The following is an 18887-nucleotide window of genomic DNA, read 5'->3' on the forward strand; positions in this document are numbered from 1 at the left end:
TGAATCCAGGGAAAACCAAAAAGACACAACCATTGGACCTCTGCAGCAAACGAGAATTTAATAGTTTGGTCAATAATTATGGGCACCCTTGATACTTCAATAGAAATATCAACACAATAGTGTGTTACTTGCTGCTCAAAGAACTATTTTCCTATCCTTTGTAGATAACATGTTTTGAGTACAATACAATTTATGAAATGATACTTAAATTTAAATCTTACACTGATGATCACAGAATGAAGGCTTTCACAACCAGATGACATAGCTGCTGGTAATGTGTGAGGTCATGGCCCAAGAAACTTTTCCGTTCCTGACTTTTCGTCCAGGACTGCACTGGATATCCTCAGAGGCATTCCTCTGCTGAGTCTTGCCGACTGACCATCAGACTTCCAAGAGCAACATAAATACTGTACGAAGGGGGGCATGGTCAAAGTAACACATGATGAGCAGAATAATCCTTGTCAGTGATAAAACTTAACTGTTGATTGTCGTCTTGTCCTAGATAAAACTGTCTAGCGATTCTGCAGAGCTACTGTCCATATGTCACTAAGTTTCATTGCCTCCTCTTTCCTATTAAAATTATCCTGATGCTTATAAATTTCGATTGTTTCTCTACATAGACGTGGATGATAATTTGACATTGTAGATAAAATTTCTGTTTCAGAAAACTTCACTTTGTGGTTTCCTGACGGAGGAGTACACTCTGCTACAGCTTATTTCTCTATTTTTCCTAGTCAGCAAAGACTTTTGTTCTCTTTTAGGCAAGTATTTACACTCCTCTTTGTAGTTACAATACAAACTTTACCACATTTATGTGGAATTTTGTACACACCACATGTCAACAGAGGAGGGCATTTATCCTTCAAAGATCGGAGTACTTGCCTTATTTTCTTTGTTGGTCTAAAGACCAGTCTGATGTTATGTTTCTGTACAATCTTACCAATCTGATCCGTTACTTTTTTAATAAAAGGAAGAGAAACTGTATTTTTCCATTGTTTTGTTTCATCCTCATCCTTCGGTCTTCTGTTCTTTGGCTGCAAAATTCTCTTTACCTCTTTACCTGAGAAGCCGTTTTTCTCTAAAGCCTGCTTCAGATGTTTTATTTCAGTGTCCAGGTATTCCAATATGCATATCCATGCGGCTCTATTGACAAGACTTTTAATGACACCTATCTTTTGTTGTGCATAGTCATTGGAGTTTTTATGCAAATAACTGTCCGTTTGTGTTACTTACTGAAAACCTTTATGTTTCAGACTTCCATCAGACTGTATCATAAATAAAACACCCAAGAAAGATATTCTGTTATCATTTTCCATTTCCATGGTGAACTGGAGTTTTGGATTACTTTTTTTAAATGATCGAGGAATTCGTCCAAAGCCTTTCTACCACGGGACCAAACCACAAATGTGTCATCTAAGTCATCCTGTATCATCCTATAGTCAGTCAGCAATGACATTTTCCCTTACACTATAGCATCATTGGCAAACAGTCACAGATTTCTGGTCACCCTATCTATCAGACCATTTATATATGTAGAGTACATGAGCTAACAGATTTCTGGTCACCCTATCTATCAGACCATTTATATATGTAGAGTACATGAGCTTCCCTGGGGCACTTTTGATGTACCCTTCCCTCTAATGTATGCTCATAATCCAGGATGAAATACTGAAATTACTTAAGGATTCTTTGAGTCACTCACATATCTGGGAACCTATTCTGTATGCCTGGACCTTTATTAACAGTTTGCCATCGGGCACTGCATCGAATGATTTCCAGAAATCTAGGAATATGGAATCTTCCTGTTGCCCTTCATCCTTGGTTTGCAGGATATCATGCCAGAAAAGGGCAAGCTGTGCTTTGCACGAGCAATGCTTTCTAAGTCCCTGCTGATTTGTCCACAGAAGCTTTTCTGTCCCAGGAAATTTATTACATGCAAACTTACTCCATAATTCCACAGAAAATTAATGTTAAGAATGCTTACTTTCTTACTGGTCAGCATTATAGTCCTTGTAGAGCTTTGGTCTCTTTTGTCACTCACCTCCATTCTTCTTTGTCCACTGCTTTCTTTCATCAGTTTTTGAGTCCCATTGCTTTGAGGTCCTCTTCCATATCTTTAAGCCACCTTTTCCTGGGTCTACCCCTTCTCCTTCACACCTTGGGCTCCTCTGACATTCTCTGTACTCTGTACTTGACTAGGTCATCTTATTTTTCTTTCCTTGATTCTCACCACAACATTCATCTGTCCAAAAATTGTTTGTAGTTGTGCATTTGTCCTTATTCCCCAAATTTCTTCTCTCTCATTGTCTGGAAAATTTTCCTCAAAATCTTTCTTTCCCACCTCAACAACCAGCCTTCTTCCTTTATAGTCATCACCCTGCCATGTGATTCATACATTATTATAGGTCTTAATTTGGACAAATATATTTTAATTTTCTTTTTTTTTAGCATTTCTGGACACAATATATTCTGCAAGGAAGAATAGCATTGGTTTCCACTTGCTATCCTTTTTTTAATTTATACTGCTGTCCTATTACCTTCTGTTATTATCAAACGTACATGTTTAAACTCTTCCACTCTTTGAGATTCTTTCCTATTTATTTTTCACTGAAGTCTCTCCTCTATACCTACCAGGATGTCCCAAATAATAACAGTCGCCCATAGTATTGCACATCCTCTGTTCCTTATAATAATCCAATCTTTCAAGGAAGGATGTTTTCCCGATAGACTGAAGTATGCTGAAATATGACCCATTTTTTAAAAAAGGCAGACACGATGAAGTGAGTAATTATCAATCAATCACATTGTTATCAATAATTTCCAAAATATTTGAAAGAGCTGCATGTAATCAGATAATTAACTATAATAATCTGCATAATATTATCCAGAACAATCAGCATGGTTTTCAAGCCATTAATGAACTTATTACAAAAATTACTAGTAGTCTAGAGAAACATATGAATGTATCGGGCATCTTTTCTGACCTAAGTAAAGCCTTTGACACAGCAGATCACAAACTCATGCTACAAGCATATGGTTTTAGTGAACATTCGCTGAGATTGATGTCATCTTAGCTATTAAACAGGAAACAAAGAATAGTAATAGAAGAAACTGGTAAGAGATTCTTCTCAAGTTGGAAAAAATGACAGAAAAGGTGTGCCACAAGGATCTATCCTTGGGCCAATATTGTTCTTGTATTATATAAATGACCAGCCGAGTAACATAAATTCAGACACTATTCTTTATGAGGCTGACTCTACAGCAATAGTCTGTTGCAAGAAAGGTGAAAATTTAATTAGTCAGCTTCAGCAGTCTCTGGCTGAAATTGAGGCCTGGATGAGAAATAATGGCCTGAAATTAAATCTAACAAAGACACAAATCATTCACGTTACCACAAAAAAGCTGTACAGGATATACCATAAGTACCATTTGAAGATAATCAGCTTGCCACCACAAACTGTATCAAATTTCTAGGTGTAATGCTGAACAAAAATTTATCATGGACAGACCATGTAGATGCCATGTGTCACTGTCTAAATAGTCTAATATTTGCAATGAATGTTACAAGCAGTATAATAGAAACACCAGTGAAAAAAGTTGTACATCAAGCATATTTTGTATATGTTATTAGATATGGTATAATTTTTGGGGGATCAGAGAAAACGAACTTACAGGGAGTCTTAAGGCTACAGAAAAAAATCATTAGAGTCATGACAGGTGCAGAAAAAAAGACAATCGTGCAGACCTCTGTTCAAGACCCCTGACCTTATGACTGATCCTGGCCTCTATATCTATGAGACAATTAAGTTTTCTAAACAAAACCCACAACTTTTTGAGGATAACCTGTTTAAGCATGATTATGAAACAAGAAACAAATTTCAGTATAAGTTACCAACTCATAGGCTAAAACTGCTGGAGAAGACATCTTATTATATGGGTATGAGGCTGGGAAATAAAGTCTGTGAAAAATTTAAAAATTATGAACCAGAAGAATTTGGACATCATTTTAAAAAATACCTAGCAATTAAATATTATTACAGTGTAGAAGAATTTATGATTGTCTGTCACAAATAACTGTGCTTGATGTTAAATTTTATTCTGTCATGCTAAAACAAGTACTTTAAGCAAATACTTATTCTTAATTGTACTTTATTTTCAACATGATTATTTTAAAGCATTTTGTGGTACTTAAAATTACAAAATACCTGTAATTATTTTGTATACTTACAATTAGAAGTAGCTTTAAACTGACGAGTCACCTATGTCCCAATCATTTGATTGTATATGACATCTTATGTGACAATAGAGTGTCTATTCTATTCTATTCTGCCTATATTCACTTCCAGTCCTAACTTCTGGTAGCTCCTTCTAATGCTTCAAGGCTCTGGCACTTCCTGGAGTTAATGCTACATCATCAGTGTATGCCGCCACCTGGGCCTGCCAGTTGAATGTTGTTCACTCTGAGTTTGTTGGCATTTTCCAAATTACCTTCTCTAGTGCTATTAAAGAGTAGAACAGAGACCACATCTTCCTGCCACAGTCCCCTCCCTATTTGTAACTCTCCTGACAAGTCTTTTTCTGTTCTGAACCTTGCACACTGTTGCTTTCATTATTATTTCCACCAATCTCAATAATTTTAATGAGATTATAAAATATGTCATTTTTCCGATAATTTTATTCCTGTCTAGGTTGTCATGTGCTTGTTTAAATCAAAGCACAACAGAGTTGCTAGTCATATTTATAAAATTTCTCTATCACTTGTCTCAATAAAAATATGTGGTCCATCGTGGATCTGTTTCTCCAAAATCAAGCCTGATAATTTCTCGGTATCCTTTCCACCCAGTATTCTAGCCAAGAGGCCAAAATCTTAATAAACACACTTCCTTGGGGCATTCGGGATGATACCTTTGTCTGTGATGAACAATCACCAACCAGGACAACATACTGACATTACTTAAGATGTCACAGCACTCACATATCTAGGAATGTATTCTGTATGGATGGACCTTTGTTAACAGTCTGCTGTGGAACACTGTATCTAACTCTTTCCAGAAATCTAGGAATATGGAATCTTCCTGTTGCCCTACATCTGTGGTTCACAGGATATCATGCAAAAAAAGGGCAAGCTGAGCTTTGTGCAAGCAATGCTTTCTAAGTCCATGCTGATTTGTGGACATAAGCTTTTCTGTTTCAAGGAAATTTATTAAATTTGAACTCAGAAAAAACTCAAGAATTCCATAGCAAACTCATCTCAAGGATATTGGTCTGTATTTTTTCAGGTCCATTCTTTTAGTCTTCTTATGAAGTAGGAAACACCTGCACTCTTTTCCTGTTGCTTTGGACTTTGCACTAGGGAAGAGGTTAATGATAAATGCAAACTATCTAAGGAACCAATGCCAAAGAGTACTCTCTGTAAAACTGAACTGGGGTTGCATCTGGATCTAGTGACTTATTTGTTTCCAAACTCAATGACAGGGGTACCTGTCTTTATGTCCTCAAAATTAGGGTCTGTGTGATGGCCAGATAATGGTATGTCTGTGCAATCCTCCTCTGTGAATGATTTTTTAAATATAAAATTTAAAACTTCATCGTTCCTTTTGCCACATCAAACTGATTGATGAGAAATTGCATGAAGGCCTTCAACCTGCTTACTGATTTTACGAAGCATTAGAATTTTCACAGGTTCTCGGTAAGATCTTCCACTATGGTAAGACAGTGAAAGTTGTTGTATGCTTCGCATGGAGATCTTTTTATAGATGCATGAATTTCTGCTAACTTTTGCATGTCAACTTTTCCATAGTCTTTTTGGAAACAAGAGTGCAACAATTTCAGTTTCCTCTCCATTTTCTGAATTTTGTTGTTAAACTACAGTGGATCTTTTCTGTCCTTAATCAACTTACAAGGCACATACTTCCCCAGAGCATTATTTACAATCAATTTAAACTTCACCCATAATTCCTCTAAATCCATCATATTGGAACAAAAATAACGTCCATTCACCATCTAAGTAGCTTCCTAATAAGTGCTTGACTGGCTACTCTAGGTTTTTATCTAAGTATAATTTTTATAAAAATATTGTATAGTATTTTTAAAATGTTTTTCCAAATTATTTGGTCGTTAATTTTACACAAACTTAATGTTCTATAAATTTTTAACATGTAATGTTCTTTATATCAAAATTGTTAATTTCAATAAAGGTTATTTGGTTTTGCCAAATGCTGGAAACTTCAGACAGAAATATCAACAATGTAAGGAAAAGATAGATTGCTACATACTGTAAAGGTGACACATTAAGTTGCAGACAGGCACAATTAAAAGATGCTTACACATTATAGCCTTCATCATAAGAAGAAAGAGAAACACACACACACACACAAGCTAACGAATCAAACAGCTGATCACAATGCTGAGTATCAAAGTCCTGGATAAAGTTTTCAAACATCCTTGAATTATTTCTTTGAGTGAGACATGTGACACTATCGAAGGTGAAACCATCAGATGTGGATGTAAAGTTTGGCATAACCTTGTTGCTTTTTGAAATGTTTCAGTCTTTTCCTGATTTGTCAGTGGTAATCAACAAACAAACATGACACTACTCATTGAACTGGGGACTCAGAAACCTTACTTCATGAAGAAATATTGTTACAGAAAATGACAAGATTAACTAGATTACATACATGTACTTTTGGAGGTTAATACATAATATTTCAGCTAATCTGTCAGTTTTTTACCAGAGGGGAAATGCTTTTACTGAGAGAATGTTAAACTTAAATTGTAGCAATGGTGGAATATGTCCTGACACAGCCATAGGTGTTGTTGTTGTGTTTTACTGTACCTTTGGGACAGCAGGGCTCGTGGTCAGACAGTAGAGGCGGTGCAGGGTACACGTCTGAGGCTCGTGGGTCTGTTGGCTCAGCTCTTGAGAAGCAGCCAGGGCAGGCAGGGCTGGTGTCTGCTGTATTGAGCGACAGCACAGTGCTGTCTGCATCAAACTCTGTCACCAGCGTCTGACCCAGGCACGACAGGCGCACAAACAGCCGCAGCGAGCCTGCGTATCAAACTCATTCATTCATTTATTCATCAAGAAAGAGAACACACATGGATGTGGAACAAGTCGAGGTATACCTTAGTATGAGACAAAGACATAATAAAAACTTAGCCTGTATACTATATTAACAATAAAGTACCACCATTCTGCTTAATACTATTCATGCTTATGCCATCTAAATTTGCTAACTGAAATTGATAATGAAGCTGCTACTTTGAAAACAGGTGTTGCCTCTCTGTTTTATTATATGGTTGCTGTTTACATGCTATTAGCTGCTTAATATTTACCTGATTGTAATGGTCATTTTTCAAATAAAATATTTTTACATCTATAAAGACAGGGACCTATTTATAGTACATTATTATTTGTCATACAGCTTTACAACAAACACAGCTACTTTATGTAACTAAAATTTTCAGTCTGTAATTAGCTACTCAGATAATTTATAGAAAGAGTGTCTAATGAAGTATCTTTTTAATTTTCTTTTGAATTAGTAGGGATCCCCAATTTCCTGCCTTTTGTTAGACAGGAGCCTGTTGAATGTCTTACCACCAGAGTATACAACTCCTTTCTGAACCCTGGACAAAGAGGCAAAGTCTACACGAAAATTATTTTTGTGTCTTGTATTGTGACTGTGTACATCACAGTTGGGTTGAAACTGATTTTCATATTCAGCAACAAAAAGTATTAAGAAGTAAATGAACTGGGAAGTGAATGTAAAAAATCCAAGATACTTTAAAATGCTTCTCCAAGAAGTACAGCTGTCTACTTTACACATTTTTACTTATCACTTCTGTTGAATAAATGCTTTATTTACTTATGGTGCACTGCCTGTACAGTAATTCAATCTGACATCAGGAGGTGAAAATGTGCAGAATAAGCCAATGCCCTTGACGTGAGGTCGACACAAAATGAGATGCTTCTCAGCACATAATATGCTAAACTGAGCTGGACAATTTACACCTACTAATTGATTTATCAATGAAAATACTGAATTTTTGAAAATATAATGTAATAAGATAGATGAAAACTCTATTTTCCAAGTAGCACCAGGAGAACACATGCAAAAGGTATTACAGCTTGCAAGCTTTTGGGGTCAGTGGCTCCTTTTTCAGGCAGAAGGGTTGAAGGCGAAGGAAGAGGGACGAAGGAAAAGAACTGGTAAGGTTTAGGAAAAAGTGTAGAGTTTGGAAAAGTTGCCCTGACCCGGGGTCCATGGAGATTTAATAGAAAGGATGACAAGGAATGACTCCTACCCAAATTCTCCACAACACTATGTCAAGTGCTGCAAGAGTCTTAACTGTCAACACTGAAATAATCCTCATGAAAATATTTAATTATTTTTCAATAAACATAGTATGGACATGGAAGCTGAGAGAACTCTGCTTATACATTGATATCAATTATCAGACTCTTCAATCTCACTCAAAAACAAGAATTCTTAAGCTTTGGATTCCATTAAAAGAATCTTTTAACGCTGAGGTAGGCCACCTAAAATAATTTCAGATTTTTTCAGTAGTCTGATCAGCGAAATTTACTTCACATTTCTGCAGTCAAACTTGGCTCTGTTTGGAAAAACTATAAAAAACATTTAGAAATATGACAACATAGTATTTCCCTGCCCATGTAGGGTGAAATAGCTCTTATTGCAAAGCATGTCAATCTTAGTTTCTTGAGCAGGTGATCAACATGTTCATTCCATCTTAACTGAGTATCCATTCATGTGCCTACAAATTTTATATGAGGAGTTTTATTAATTTTCTGCTCATTGGTATATCTATTCCAAAAGGTTGTTTGTTATTTACTGTCTGAAACTGCATTAAATTTGTTTTTGAAAGGTTGAATGATAGACCGTTTGCCACAAATCATTTGTATACCACACCCAGTGTGTTATTGTCTCAGATGTAATCTACATTAAGGATTTCATACTCCTGATCAAAATACTAGTAACATCATCAGACAATACTGTATTTGCCATTTTATTTACTAATGCTTGACAGGTTAGTGACATTCGGGTAAGGGGTGAGAAAGAAGAGGAAGTGGGAGAATACAAGGTCTACCTGTCAGGCGTCAAAGCAGGAATAGCACAATGGGGTGTAGGGCTTTACATCAGGAAAGAAATGGAACCCAGCGTAGTTGCAATAAGGTATGTAAACGAACGACTGATGTGGATAGATTTGACAGTGTCTAGCAAGAAAATTAGGATTGTGTCAGTATATTCGCATTGTGAAGGGACAGATCAAGATAAGATGGATAGTTATTATGAGGCACTCAGTGATGTAGTTGTTAGAGTAAAGGACAAGGACAGTGTTCTGCTCATGGGTGATTTTAACGCCAGGATTGGAAATCGAACAGAAGGGTATGAAAAGGTTATGGGTAAATTTGGAGAGGATATGGAGGCCAACAGGAACGGGAAACAACTCTTGGATTCCTGTGATAGTATGGGCTTAGTAATCACAAACTCCTTTTTTAAACATAAGAACATTCACCGGTATACTTCGGAAGGCAGGGGAACCAGATCTGTCATTGACTATATAATAACAGATCAGGAATTCAGGAAGGCTGTGAGGGACACACGTGTATTCAGGGGATTCTTTGATGACACTGATCATTATTTAATCTGCAGTGAAATTGGGATTGTGAGGCCAAAAGTGCAGGTCAGGTCCATATGTAGGAGGATAAGAGTGGAGAAACTTCAGGATAAGGAAATCAGGCACAAGTACATAACAGTGATCTCAGAAAGGTACCAGTTAGTTGAATGTAGTCAATTACAGTCATTGGAAAAGGAATGGACAAGCTACAGGGACACAGTACTAGAAGTGGCTAAAGAATGTCTTGGAACAGTAGTGTGTAAAAGTAGGATGAAGCAAACAGCTTGGTGGAATGATACAGTCAAGGCAGCCTGTAAAAGGAAAAAGAAGGCGTATCAAAAATGGCTACATACCAGAACCCAGGTAGACAGAGAAAGTTATGTTGAAGAAAGAAACAAAGCCAAACAGATAATTGCAGCATCCAAGAAGAAATCATGGGAAGACTTTGGAAACAGGTTGGAGACTATGGGTCAAGCTGCTGGAAAACCATTCTGGAGTGTAATTAGCAGTCTTCAAAAGGGAGGTAAGAAGGAAATGACAAGTATTTTGGACAGGCCAGGAAAACTGCTGGTGAATCCTGTGGATGCCTTGAGCAGATGGAGGGAATATTTTGAAGAGTTGCTCAATGTAGGTGAAAATGCGATCAGTAATGTGTCAGATTTCGAGGTAGAATGGGATAGGAATGATGATGGAAATAGGATCACATTTGAGGAAGTGGAAAAAATGGTCAATAGATTGCAGTGCAATAAAGCAGCTGGGGTGGATGAAATTAAGTCGGAACTCATCAAATACAGTGGAATGTCAGGTCTTAAATGGCTACACAGGATAATTGAAATGGCCTGGGAGTCGGGACAGGTTCCATCAGACTGGACAAAAGCAGTAATCACACCAATCTTTAAACATGGAAACAGAAAAGATTGTAACAACTACAGAGGTATCTCTTTAATCAGCGTTGTGGGTAAAATCTTCGCAGGTATTGTTGAAAGGAAAGTGCGAGTATTAGTTGAGGACCAATTGGATGTAAATCAGTGTGGGTTTAGGCCTCTTAGATGTTGTCAGGACCAGATCTTTAGCTTACGGCAAATAATGGAGAAGTGTTATGAGTGGAACAGCGAATTGTATCTATGCTTTATAGATCTAGAAAAGGCATATGACCGGGTTCCTAGGAGGAAGTTATTGTCTGTTCTACAAGATTATGGAATAGGAGGCAAACTTTTGCAAGCAATTAAAGGTCTTTACATGGATAGTCAGGCAGCAGTTAGAGTTGACGGTAAATTGAGTTCATGGTTCAGAGTAGTTTCAGGGGTAAGACAAGGCTGCAACCTGTCTCCACTGTTGTTCATATTATTTATGGATCATATGTTGAAAACAATAGACTGGCTGGGTGAGATTAAGATATGTGAACACAAAATAAGCAGTCTTGCATATGCGGATGACTTAGTTGTGATGGCAGATTCGATTGAAAGTTTGCAAAGTAATATTTCAGAGCTAGATCAGAAATGTAAGGACTATGGTATGAAGATTAGCATCTCCAAAACGAAAGTAATGTCAGTGGGAAAGAAATATAAACGGATTGAGTGCCAAATAGGAGGAACAAAGTTAGAACAGGTGGATGGTTTCAAGTACTTAGGATGCATATTCTCACAGGATGGCAACATAGTGAAAGAACTGGAAGCGAGGTGTAGCAAAGCTAATGCAGTGAGCGCTCAGCTACGATCTACTCTCTTCTGCAAGAAGGAAGTCAGTACCAAGACTAAGTTATCTGTGCACCGTTCAATCTTTCGGCCAACTTTGCTGTATGGGAGCGAAAGCTGGGTGGATTCAGGTTACCTTATCAACAAGGTTGAGGTTACGGATATGAAAGTAGCTAGGATGATTGCAGGTACTAGTAGATGGGAACAATGGCAGGAGGGTGTACACAATGAGGAAATCAAAGAAAAACTGGGAATGAACTCTATAGATGTAGCAGTCAGGGCGAACAGGCTTAGATGGTGGGGTCATGTTACACGCATGGGAGAAGCAAGGTTACCCAAGAGACTCATGGATTCAGCAGTAGAGGGTAGGAGGAGTCGGGGTAGACCGAGGAGAAGGTACCTGGATTCGGTTAAGAATGATTTTGAAGTAATAGGTTTAACATCAGAAGAGGCACCAATGTTAGCACTGAATAGGGGATCATGGAGGAACTGTATAAGGGGGGCTATGCTCCAGACTGAACGCTGAAAGGCATACCGTATTTACTCGAATCTAAGCCGCACTTTTTTTCCAGTTTTTGTAATCCAAAAAACCGCCTGCGGCTTAGAATCGAGTGCAAAGTAAGCGGAAGTTCTGAAATATGTTGGTAGGTGCCGCCACAACTAACTTCTGCCGTCGAATACATGTAGCGCTCGCCAAAACCTCTGCGTCAGTAAATAAATTTTAAAAAAGGCGGAAGACGAGCTTTTTTTCTCCGCCCCGAATTTCGACCACTGCATTTTCATACATTATCCAACGAAGTAAATACAAATTCCGTATTGTTCATCTTCGAATGTAGCAGCTTTTCAATGTACTACGAAAGTCCGACTGGCAACACTGTTTGCGATGTTTGTCAGTATGGCCAATTCTACGTTCTGAATTTTTTCCTACCTGTGAGAAGAGATGGTTGCTAATGGGAACTTTTGTGAATCACATGCAGTATTGTCTTCGCCATAAGAATAATACGAATATAAACATTTTGCCATGTATTCTTTCGTGTTTGCTGCTATCTCATTTAAATCCTGTCTGGCTAATAAACTACGAAACTAGAGTGAGACAACAGTAAACGTGGAAGTATACACATATCATATCATGTTTATATTCGTATTATTCTTATGCCTAATAGGGATACAGTCAGAAATGAAGCACGGCAATTGACTAGATTTTTGAATCTAAGATGACTAATTTCTGTGCAGAAAGTAATGTACTAAAGAGGCATCTGCAAAGATTTTCAAACGGAGAAAAATTTTCGCTAAACTCTCGTTCAGAACATATTCTATCATACGCAGTTTATTACTTGGTTCTTCTTGATCATTAACAAAGAGAGCAGCAATGTAAATAACAACAAATAGCAGTCTCTTGCCATTATTTCGCTACTGAGACAATTCCTCTCTTTTTTTATTGTAAGCGGCGGTAGCACGCACTAAAGCAAACCATGCCGCAAGCGGCGACAGGTCGTAAACATTAATTATCAGAATGCGACAAACAATGCATGACACAGTACAGTAATGCATTTTCAGCTCAGAGTGACGTAAACACCTATAACAAAGAGAACAGCACTTATCAGATCAAAGAAAAATAAGCAATCAATTCAAACCAGACGAAGCACGTGAAAAACGAAGGGTACCCATATAAATACGGACGGAGCGCCTGACGCATAGCAATGGTTACCTGGTAAAGCTTAACTGCTAAGCCTACGGCTCGAACCAAACTACTGTAGCTGTATCGTCATTCATTCGACCTAAATTGTGTCTCATATTACAATGGACCAACTTTGTTCCGCTTTGGAGGTGCGGCCTAAAACTTGAATTTCCCTTGAATTTCGAGTCTCAAATTTCAGGTGCGGCTTAGATTCGGGAAATTTTTTTTTCCTTAATTTCGAGTCTCGTTTTCCAGGTGCGGCTTAGATTCGAGTGCGGCTTAAATTCGAGTAAATACGGTAATCAGTCTTAAATGATGATGATGATGCTTGACAGGTCATTAACATACACTAAGAAGATCAGTGGCACAAGGATAGGGGTTTGAGGAACACCGTACTGAACATTTCCCCACTCTTATTGGTTCTTCCTACACCTGTTAGTGCAACTCCTTGTTTCCCACTATGCAAGTAAATACTAGCCAAGCTAGTGGCTTGACTTTGATTCCATAGCATGGGAGTTTTTGTGCAGTGAGTTATGGTTTACACAATCATTAAGATTTAGAGAGGTCAAAGAAAATCCCCCACAAACTACCTTCTACAACTTAGTTAATCTAGAATTTCTTTTGTGAGACTGGATATTGCTCTCTCTCTCTAGGGAGAATTATTTGTGAAAGCCAAAGTGGAAGAGCATCAGCGAGCCATTTTATCTTAGTTGTTCATATAGCCTGCTGAATACTACACTCAAATATTTTCTAAGGAACTGGCAGCAGAGAGATTAGATATTATGTTTCTCACCACCTTAAGTGTATTGTCATCACTGCTGTATATTTTAATCTATAAGGAAATACCCCAGTTTTCATAGACTGGTTATGTGAAAAAGCACATTATGTTGCTGATTAAGTGACCACATAATTTTAGTGCCTTGTTTGTTATTCCCTCGAAGCCAGAAGAGCTTTTAAAAAAAAAAAAAAAAAAAAAAAAAAAAAACTGGCTATTTTCATAATTTCATTAGGTGTTGTGAATTTGAAGTACAGCTTGTCAAATTTATTAATTCAGTCCTGGAACAACAAATTGGTGCTGTGTGTTTCATATTGAAAGTACAGAGTGTTGTGTACTCGGGTGTTGTGTACTCGCCAATGGACGCAACCAGAGCTGGCATGCTGAGACAGCTCCCAACTGGCGCCACAGGCAGCACTTTGAAGTTCGCTGCCAACCACAAGCAAAGCCCAATCAGCAATATCACCAATGAGGTGGACTTCCTTGTTGTAATAAGGGGCAGCCACAGGCAGTAACAGACAGTTCATGTTCGGCACTGGCATACGACAGTTCTAGTAAGGAGTGCCAGGATTGCAGTTGGTAGCTCCAGCTCAAAGTGGTTATCAGCCTGTGAGACTTAGTCTACAAGTGGAGTCACCTTCAGCCTTCGCATAGGGACAAGTGTTTACTATGGTAATTGACAGTGTGGTGCCCAGGGTGGACATAGTCTTGTTGACACTGTATTCAATAATGCATACCTTGACAGGCTTAGTTGTATCTGTCTGCAAGCACATCCAACAAATTTCTGTACAGCTTTAGTTAAGTATCATAGTGCAATAAAGTATATATTTGTCATCACTAATTTGTTTGCACTGTCACAATTCCTCCGTCCATGTTGGAGCACCAAAAACTAATATGACGTGTGCGAGTCATTCTACCCAGATGACCTAAACACACCACAGGGTGTGGCAGTGAATCAGGCAATTTGGCAACAGTGCTTATGTTGGTTTGGTGGGAGTCAGGAGGAAGATGCTATCACCATCTTGTAGAAAACTTTAATACATAGTTAATTACAATGAAGCAGTGAACAGGAGCACAACATGCTTATGCTGTAAAGGTATTTTATAAAATGGCAGTAATTATGTGATCGCTCAGCATGATTTTGAAGAGAGTTTCCTTTAGCTGTTCAATGCTTTGCTGAAACTAATGGAATCCAATGGGATCTGTTGAAATTTGATTCACTAAATAACGAAACATTGGTGACAACTGCAAAGCTTTGTCTACACACTTTAAGACAACTGTAAATTCCATTCCAAAAAATTAACTTATCTAAATTGATCACTTTTTACAGAGACAGTACAAATATGACCTTCGAGGGTTTCGTTAATGCGGCCAGCAGAATGTGTTTCACCAAACCAAAGAAGAACCAGAAAAAAATGTAGAAGGAATTGGATGCCCTGCTCATATTCTCCACAATACTATGTCAAGTGTTCCTGGAGTCTTAACTGTCAACATCGAAATAATCCTCATGAAAATATTTAATTATTTTTCAATAAACATGGTAAGGATATGGAAGCTGAAAGAGCTCGGCTTATACATTGATGTCAACTATCAGACTCTTCAACCTCACTAAAAAACAAGAATTCTTAAGCTTTGGATTCCATTAAAACAATCTTTTAACGCTGAATTCAGGCCACCTAAATTAATTTAAGGTTTTTTCAGTAGTCTGATCAGTGAAATTTACTTCACATCTCTGCAGTCAAACTTGGCTCTGTTTGAAAAAAATATAAAACGCATTTAGAAGAATAAAGTCTTGATAATTGAAATAAGAAATATATTAATCATCACTCAAAGATGGCTGAATGAAGGACACGACTGCCAGTTTTATTGGCATGCAGAGATGAATTTGAACAAATTACCAAGAAATAATTAATGTGATTTCGAAATTAGAGGAAGAGACAATGGCTTTCTATACCATAGCATTTGATTAGTTAGAGAAATGGGCTATTTCTTTTAATAAATATCAAGTATTTGATTGGATGTCGCTATCTGAAACCACAGATTGGGTGATGACTGAAAACACTATTATATACCTGACTAAAAATGCTGTGAACATTTCAACTCAGAAGAATGGAAGTTTAAGCACTCTGTGGAAGAAAGGTAGATTTACTTTCTTAAGGAAACCGAAAATCCTGAATGCAAATTCCAACTGCTAAAATTATGTGAGTATTTGTTTTCTATTCCCACACACAATGCCACTGTGGAAAGAGCATTTTCACTGATGTTGACCCAGTGGACTGATGAAAGAAATCAACTGTTGCGAAGGAATATGGAATCAATCTTACAGAACCAATTTAATTACAAGCTGACTTGAATGGAGTTTTATAAGATACCCAAAAGAGAAAAAAGACTTGCCAAAAAGGATGAAATCTTCTGAAAAATATGGTGTACCAAATACTTTTGCTGCAACAAGTTCCATGTTGGTTGGTTCGTTGATTTGTGGAAGAGGCCAAACAACGAGGTCATTGGTCCCATCCGATTACGGAAGGATGAGGAAGGAAGTCAGCCGTGCCTTTTCAAAGGACAAGTTCCATGTAATTATGTTCTAAATAACAAGTAATTATATTAAATAAATTTTTACTTCATTTCCACATCCTCATCTCTGAGTGTCCTGATGAGTCCCAGCTAGATTTGGCAACCCAACTAGTTGACTATTTTTGTCTCTGATTAATGTCTTAGTACCAGAGTTAGAAACCTGAAGTACTGGTTGAAAGAGAATGCATGTAGTACTGAGGCATATGAAAGTTCTGAGGCATGTGAAAATTAAATTCTGTTATCATCATTCAAAGTAAAACTGTAATGGGCTGTTGCTGACTTGCTGTGTTGCCCCAGTTGCGAATAACATTACTGCTCCCACATGCAAATATTAATCAGTGTACCAGTTTCACATACATAAATACAATGAAATTATCTTATGGCATTATTGGCCAGGAGACTCCACCTGCAATTGTTAGGCAAACCTGTGCAAGTCTTTCTATTTGACAACACTTCGACATCTTGCATGTCTTTGTGATGAAGATAAGATGAAATTATTAGGACAACACAAACACCCAGTCTACTTGTGAAGAATATCTCTGACCTAGCCAGGAATCAAACCTGGGACCCCACAATCTATAGGTAACAATCCTAACCATTATAACATGAGCTGGACTCTTCACAAACACAGACATTGCCACATTCACGAATTCTGAAATTCTTGAAAGCCAGTCCCCATGAAATGCTTCATGGGGCTTACTAAATCTCAGATCTAGCAGCCTTTCTGAAATATAGGCTTAATGCCAGTGTGGCAAAGAATCTTGCCTGTACTGGCACTGATGCCTCTAAGATAGTTTTAATTCTGTTCCTTTGTCAGTTTTGTCTTTACTGTACCCCATAGCTCGTTGTATGTTTTTATTGCTGTATTCATTTGCATGGAATGTTGTTCAGAGTTCATTTAGTTAATGTTGGAGGTTAACAGAGTAGCTTATCAGAAGAGCACAAGCTATTAGTGCATGTAGTTCAATGACTGCATGCAATACCTTTAGCAGATCGGTGGTTTTCTATACATCTAACTATAGTGCAGAGAGAGAGAGAGAGAGAGAGAGAGAGAGAGAGAGAGAGAGAGAGAGAGAGAGAGAGAGGGGAGGGGGAGAGGAAGTGTTAATTACTTCACAAAGTTCAGTATGGATGTAGACACTTTCATGTTTGTGAGGCCAAGTAGCTTTTGTACACTATGAGCAACTAGGCAACACACCTAATCAGCAGTTATTATTACCTTTATTACCAATTCTATGTCATTCACCAACCACGACTGGACAGACAGTGTCAAGATACATTATCGAAATACATGAATACAACTCTACTATGATAGTAATTTAATACCGCAAGACATATTTAAGTTATAAATTAGATTACAATAATATCAAAACTATAAAATAGATACAAGTATATAATGAAATTAAATATAACAGTTGTTGTTGGAGTCATGGAACTAAGCTGCAGCTCAAGTAAACACTATGCTATTACTAGAGAAGAATTCTTCAATATTGTAGAATGGTTGCTCTTTTAGCTTACACAATAGTAGTTTTAAACCGCTCCCATGGTAAAGACTGAATGTGATCAGGCAGAGCATTAAACAATTTTAGGGCCACCATTGGGAAGTTGTTTTGTCTCTTTGCTAATCGACACCTTGGCATGTCGATACTGTCTTTGTTGCAAGTGCTGTATTTGAGACCTTCATTTCTCTTTCTGTAAATATCATTGTTTTTCTTTATGTTGAAGAGTCAGTTCAATATATACTAGCTGTAAACAGTCAGGACTCCTAACCTGGTGAAAATTGGTTTACAGCGGTCTGTTTTTTTGCTTGAAGTAATGATCCTCATTGCTTTCTTTTGCAGTAAAAGCACATTCTTGCAGCCTGCAGAATGGCCCCAAAACAACAGCCCATAATTGATGTAGCTGTGGAACATTGCATAGTACACAGTTAAAAGGTACTGTTCTGGTACGATACTTTTCAGTTTCCTCAAGAGGTACAGAACCCGTGAAAGTTCGGAACATATATGTTTGGTGTGCTGTTGCCAGGTTGTTTATTCATTAATTTTCATTTTGTTCATGATAAACCAGACCTTAGCTTCATTGAACAAGACTTCTGCTTGTAGGACTGCCTGTTCAACATTCTCTCCTTTTGAGAACAAGGTTGTATCATCTGCAAACTGCAAGGTGTGCCCATTGGAGCCTATGTCATTTACGAAGATAAGAAGTAGCAGGGGCCCTATTACCAATCCCTGTGGCACGCCATGCTGTAGCTTCTTCTCACCTGAATCAGCTCCTTGCACGGAGACAATCTGTCATCTGTTTCTCAGGTAGGATTCAAGAGTTTGCAGGACAGATCCCCCTACATCATATGTTTTTAGCTTTCTGAGCAGGGCCTTATGTGGGATGCAGTCAAATGCCTTACTAAGGATACAGAGTACTAGTGCTATAGACTCTTTGTCTTCAAAACCCTGACTTATGTTTGTAACTAAGTTGTTGTTGACCTGCCCTTCCGAAAGCCATGTTGCGCATCATAAAAGAGACTATTTTC

At 37.7% G+C, this 18887-nt stretch overlaps 1 protein-coding gene across 1 annotated transcript in view; it reads right to left on the bottom strand.

Moving 5' to 3' along the window:
- LOC126095679 (uncharacterized) overlaps positions 1 to 18887 on the bottom strand; it is a 151679-nt gene that overhangs the window by 82613 nt on the left and 50179 nt on the right. The window contains exon 3 of the mRNA XM_049910436.1: positions 6836 to 7048. Coding sequence (XP_049766393.1) covers positions 6836 to 7048 — 213 coding nt within the window. The remainder of the gene's footprint in view (positions 1 to 6835; positions 7049 to 18887) is intronic.

The sequence above is a fragment of the Schistocerca cancellata genome, chromosome 8, assembly GCF_023864275.1.
Source record: "Schistocerca cancellata isolate TAMUIC-IGC-003103 chromosome 8, iqSchCanc2.1, whole genome shotgun sequence".
Taxonomy (NCBI): Eukaryota; Metazoa; Arthropoda; class Insecta; order Orthoptera; family Acrididae; genus Schistocerca; species Schistocerca cancellata.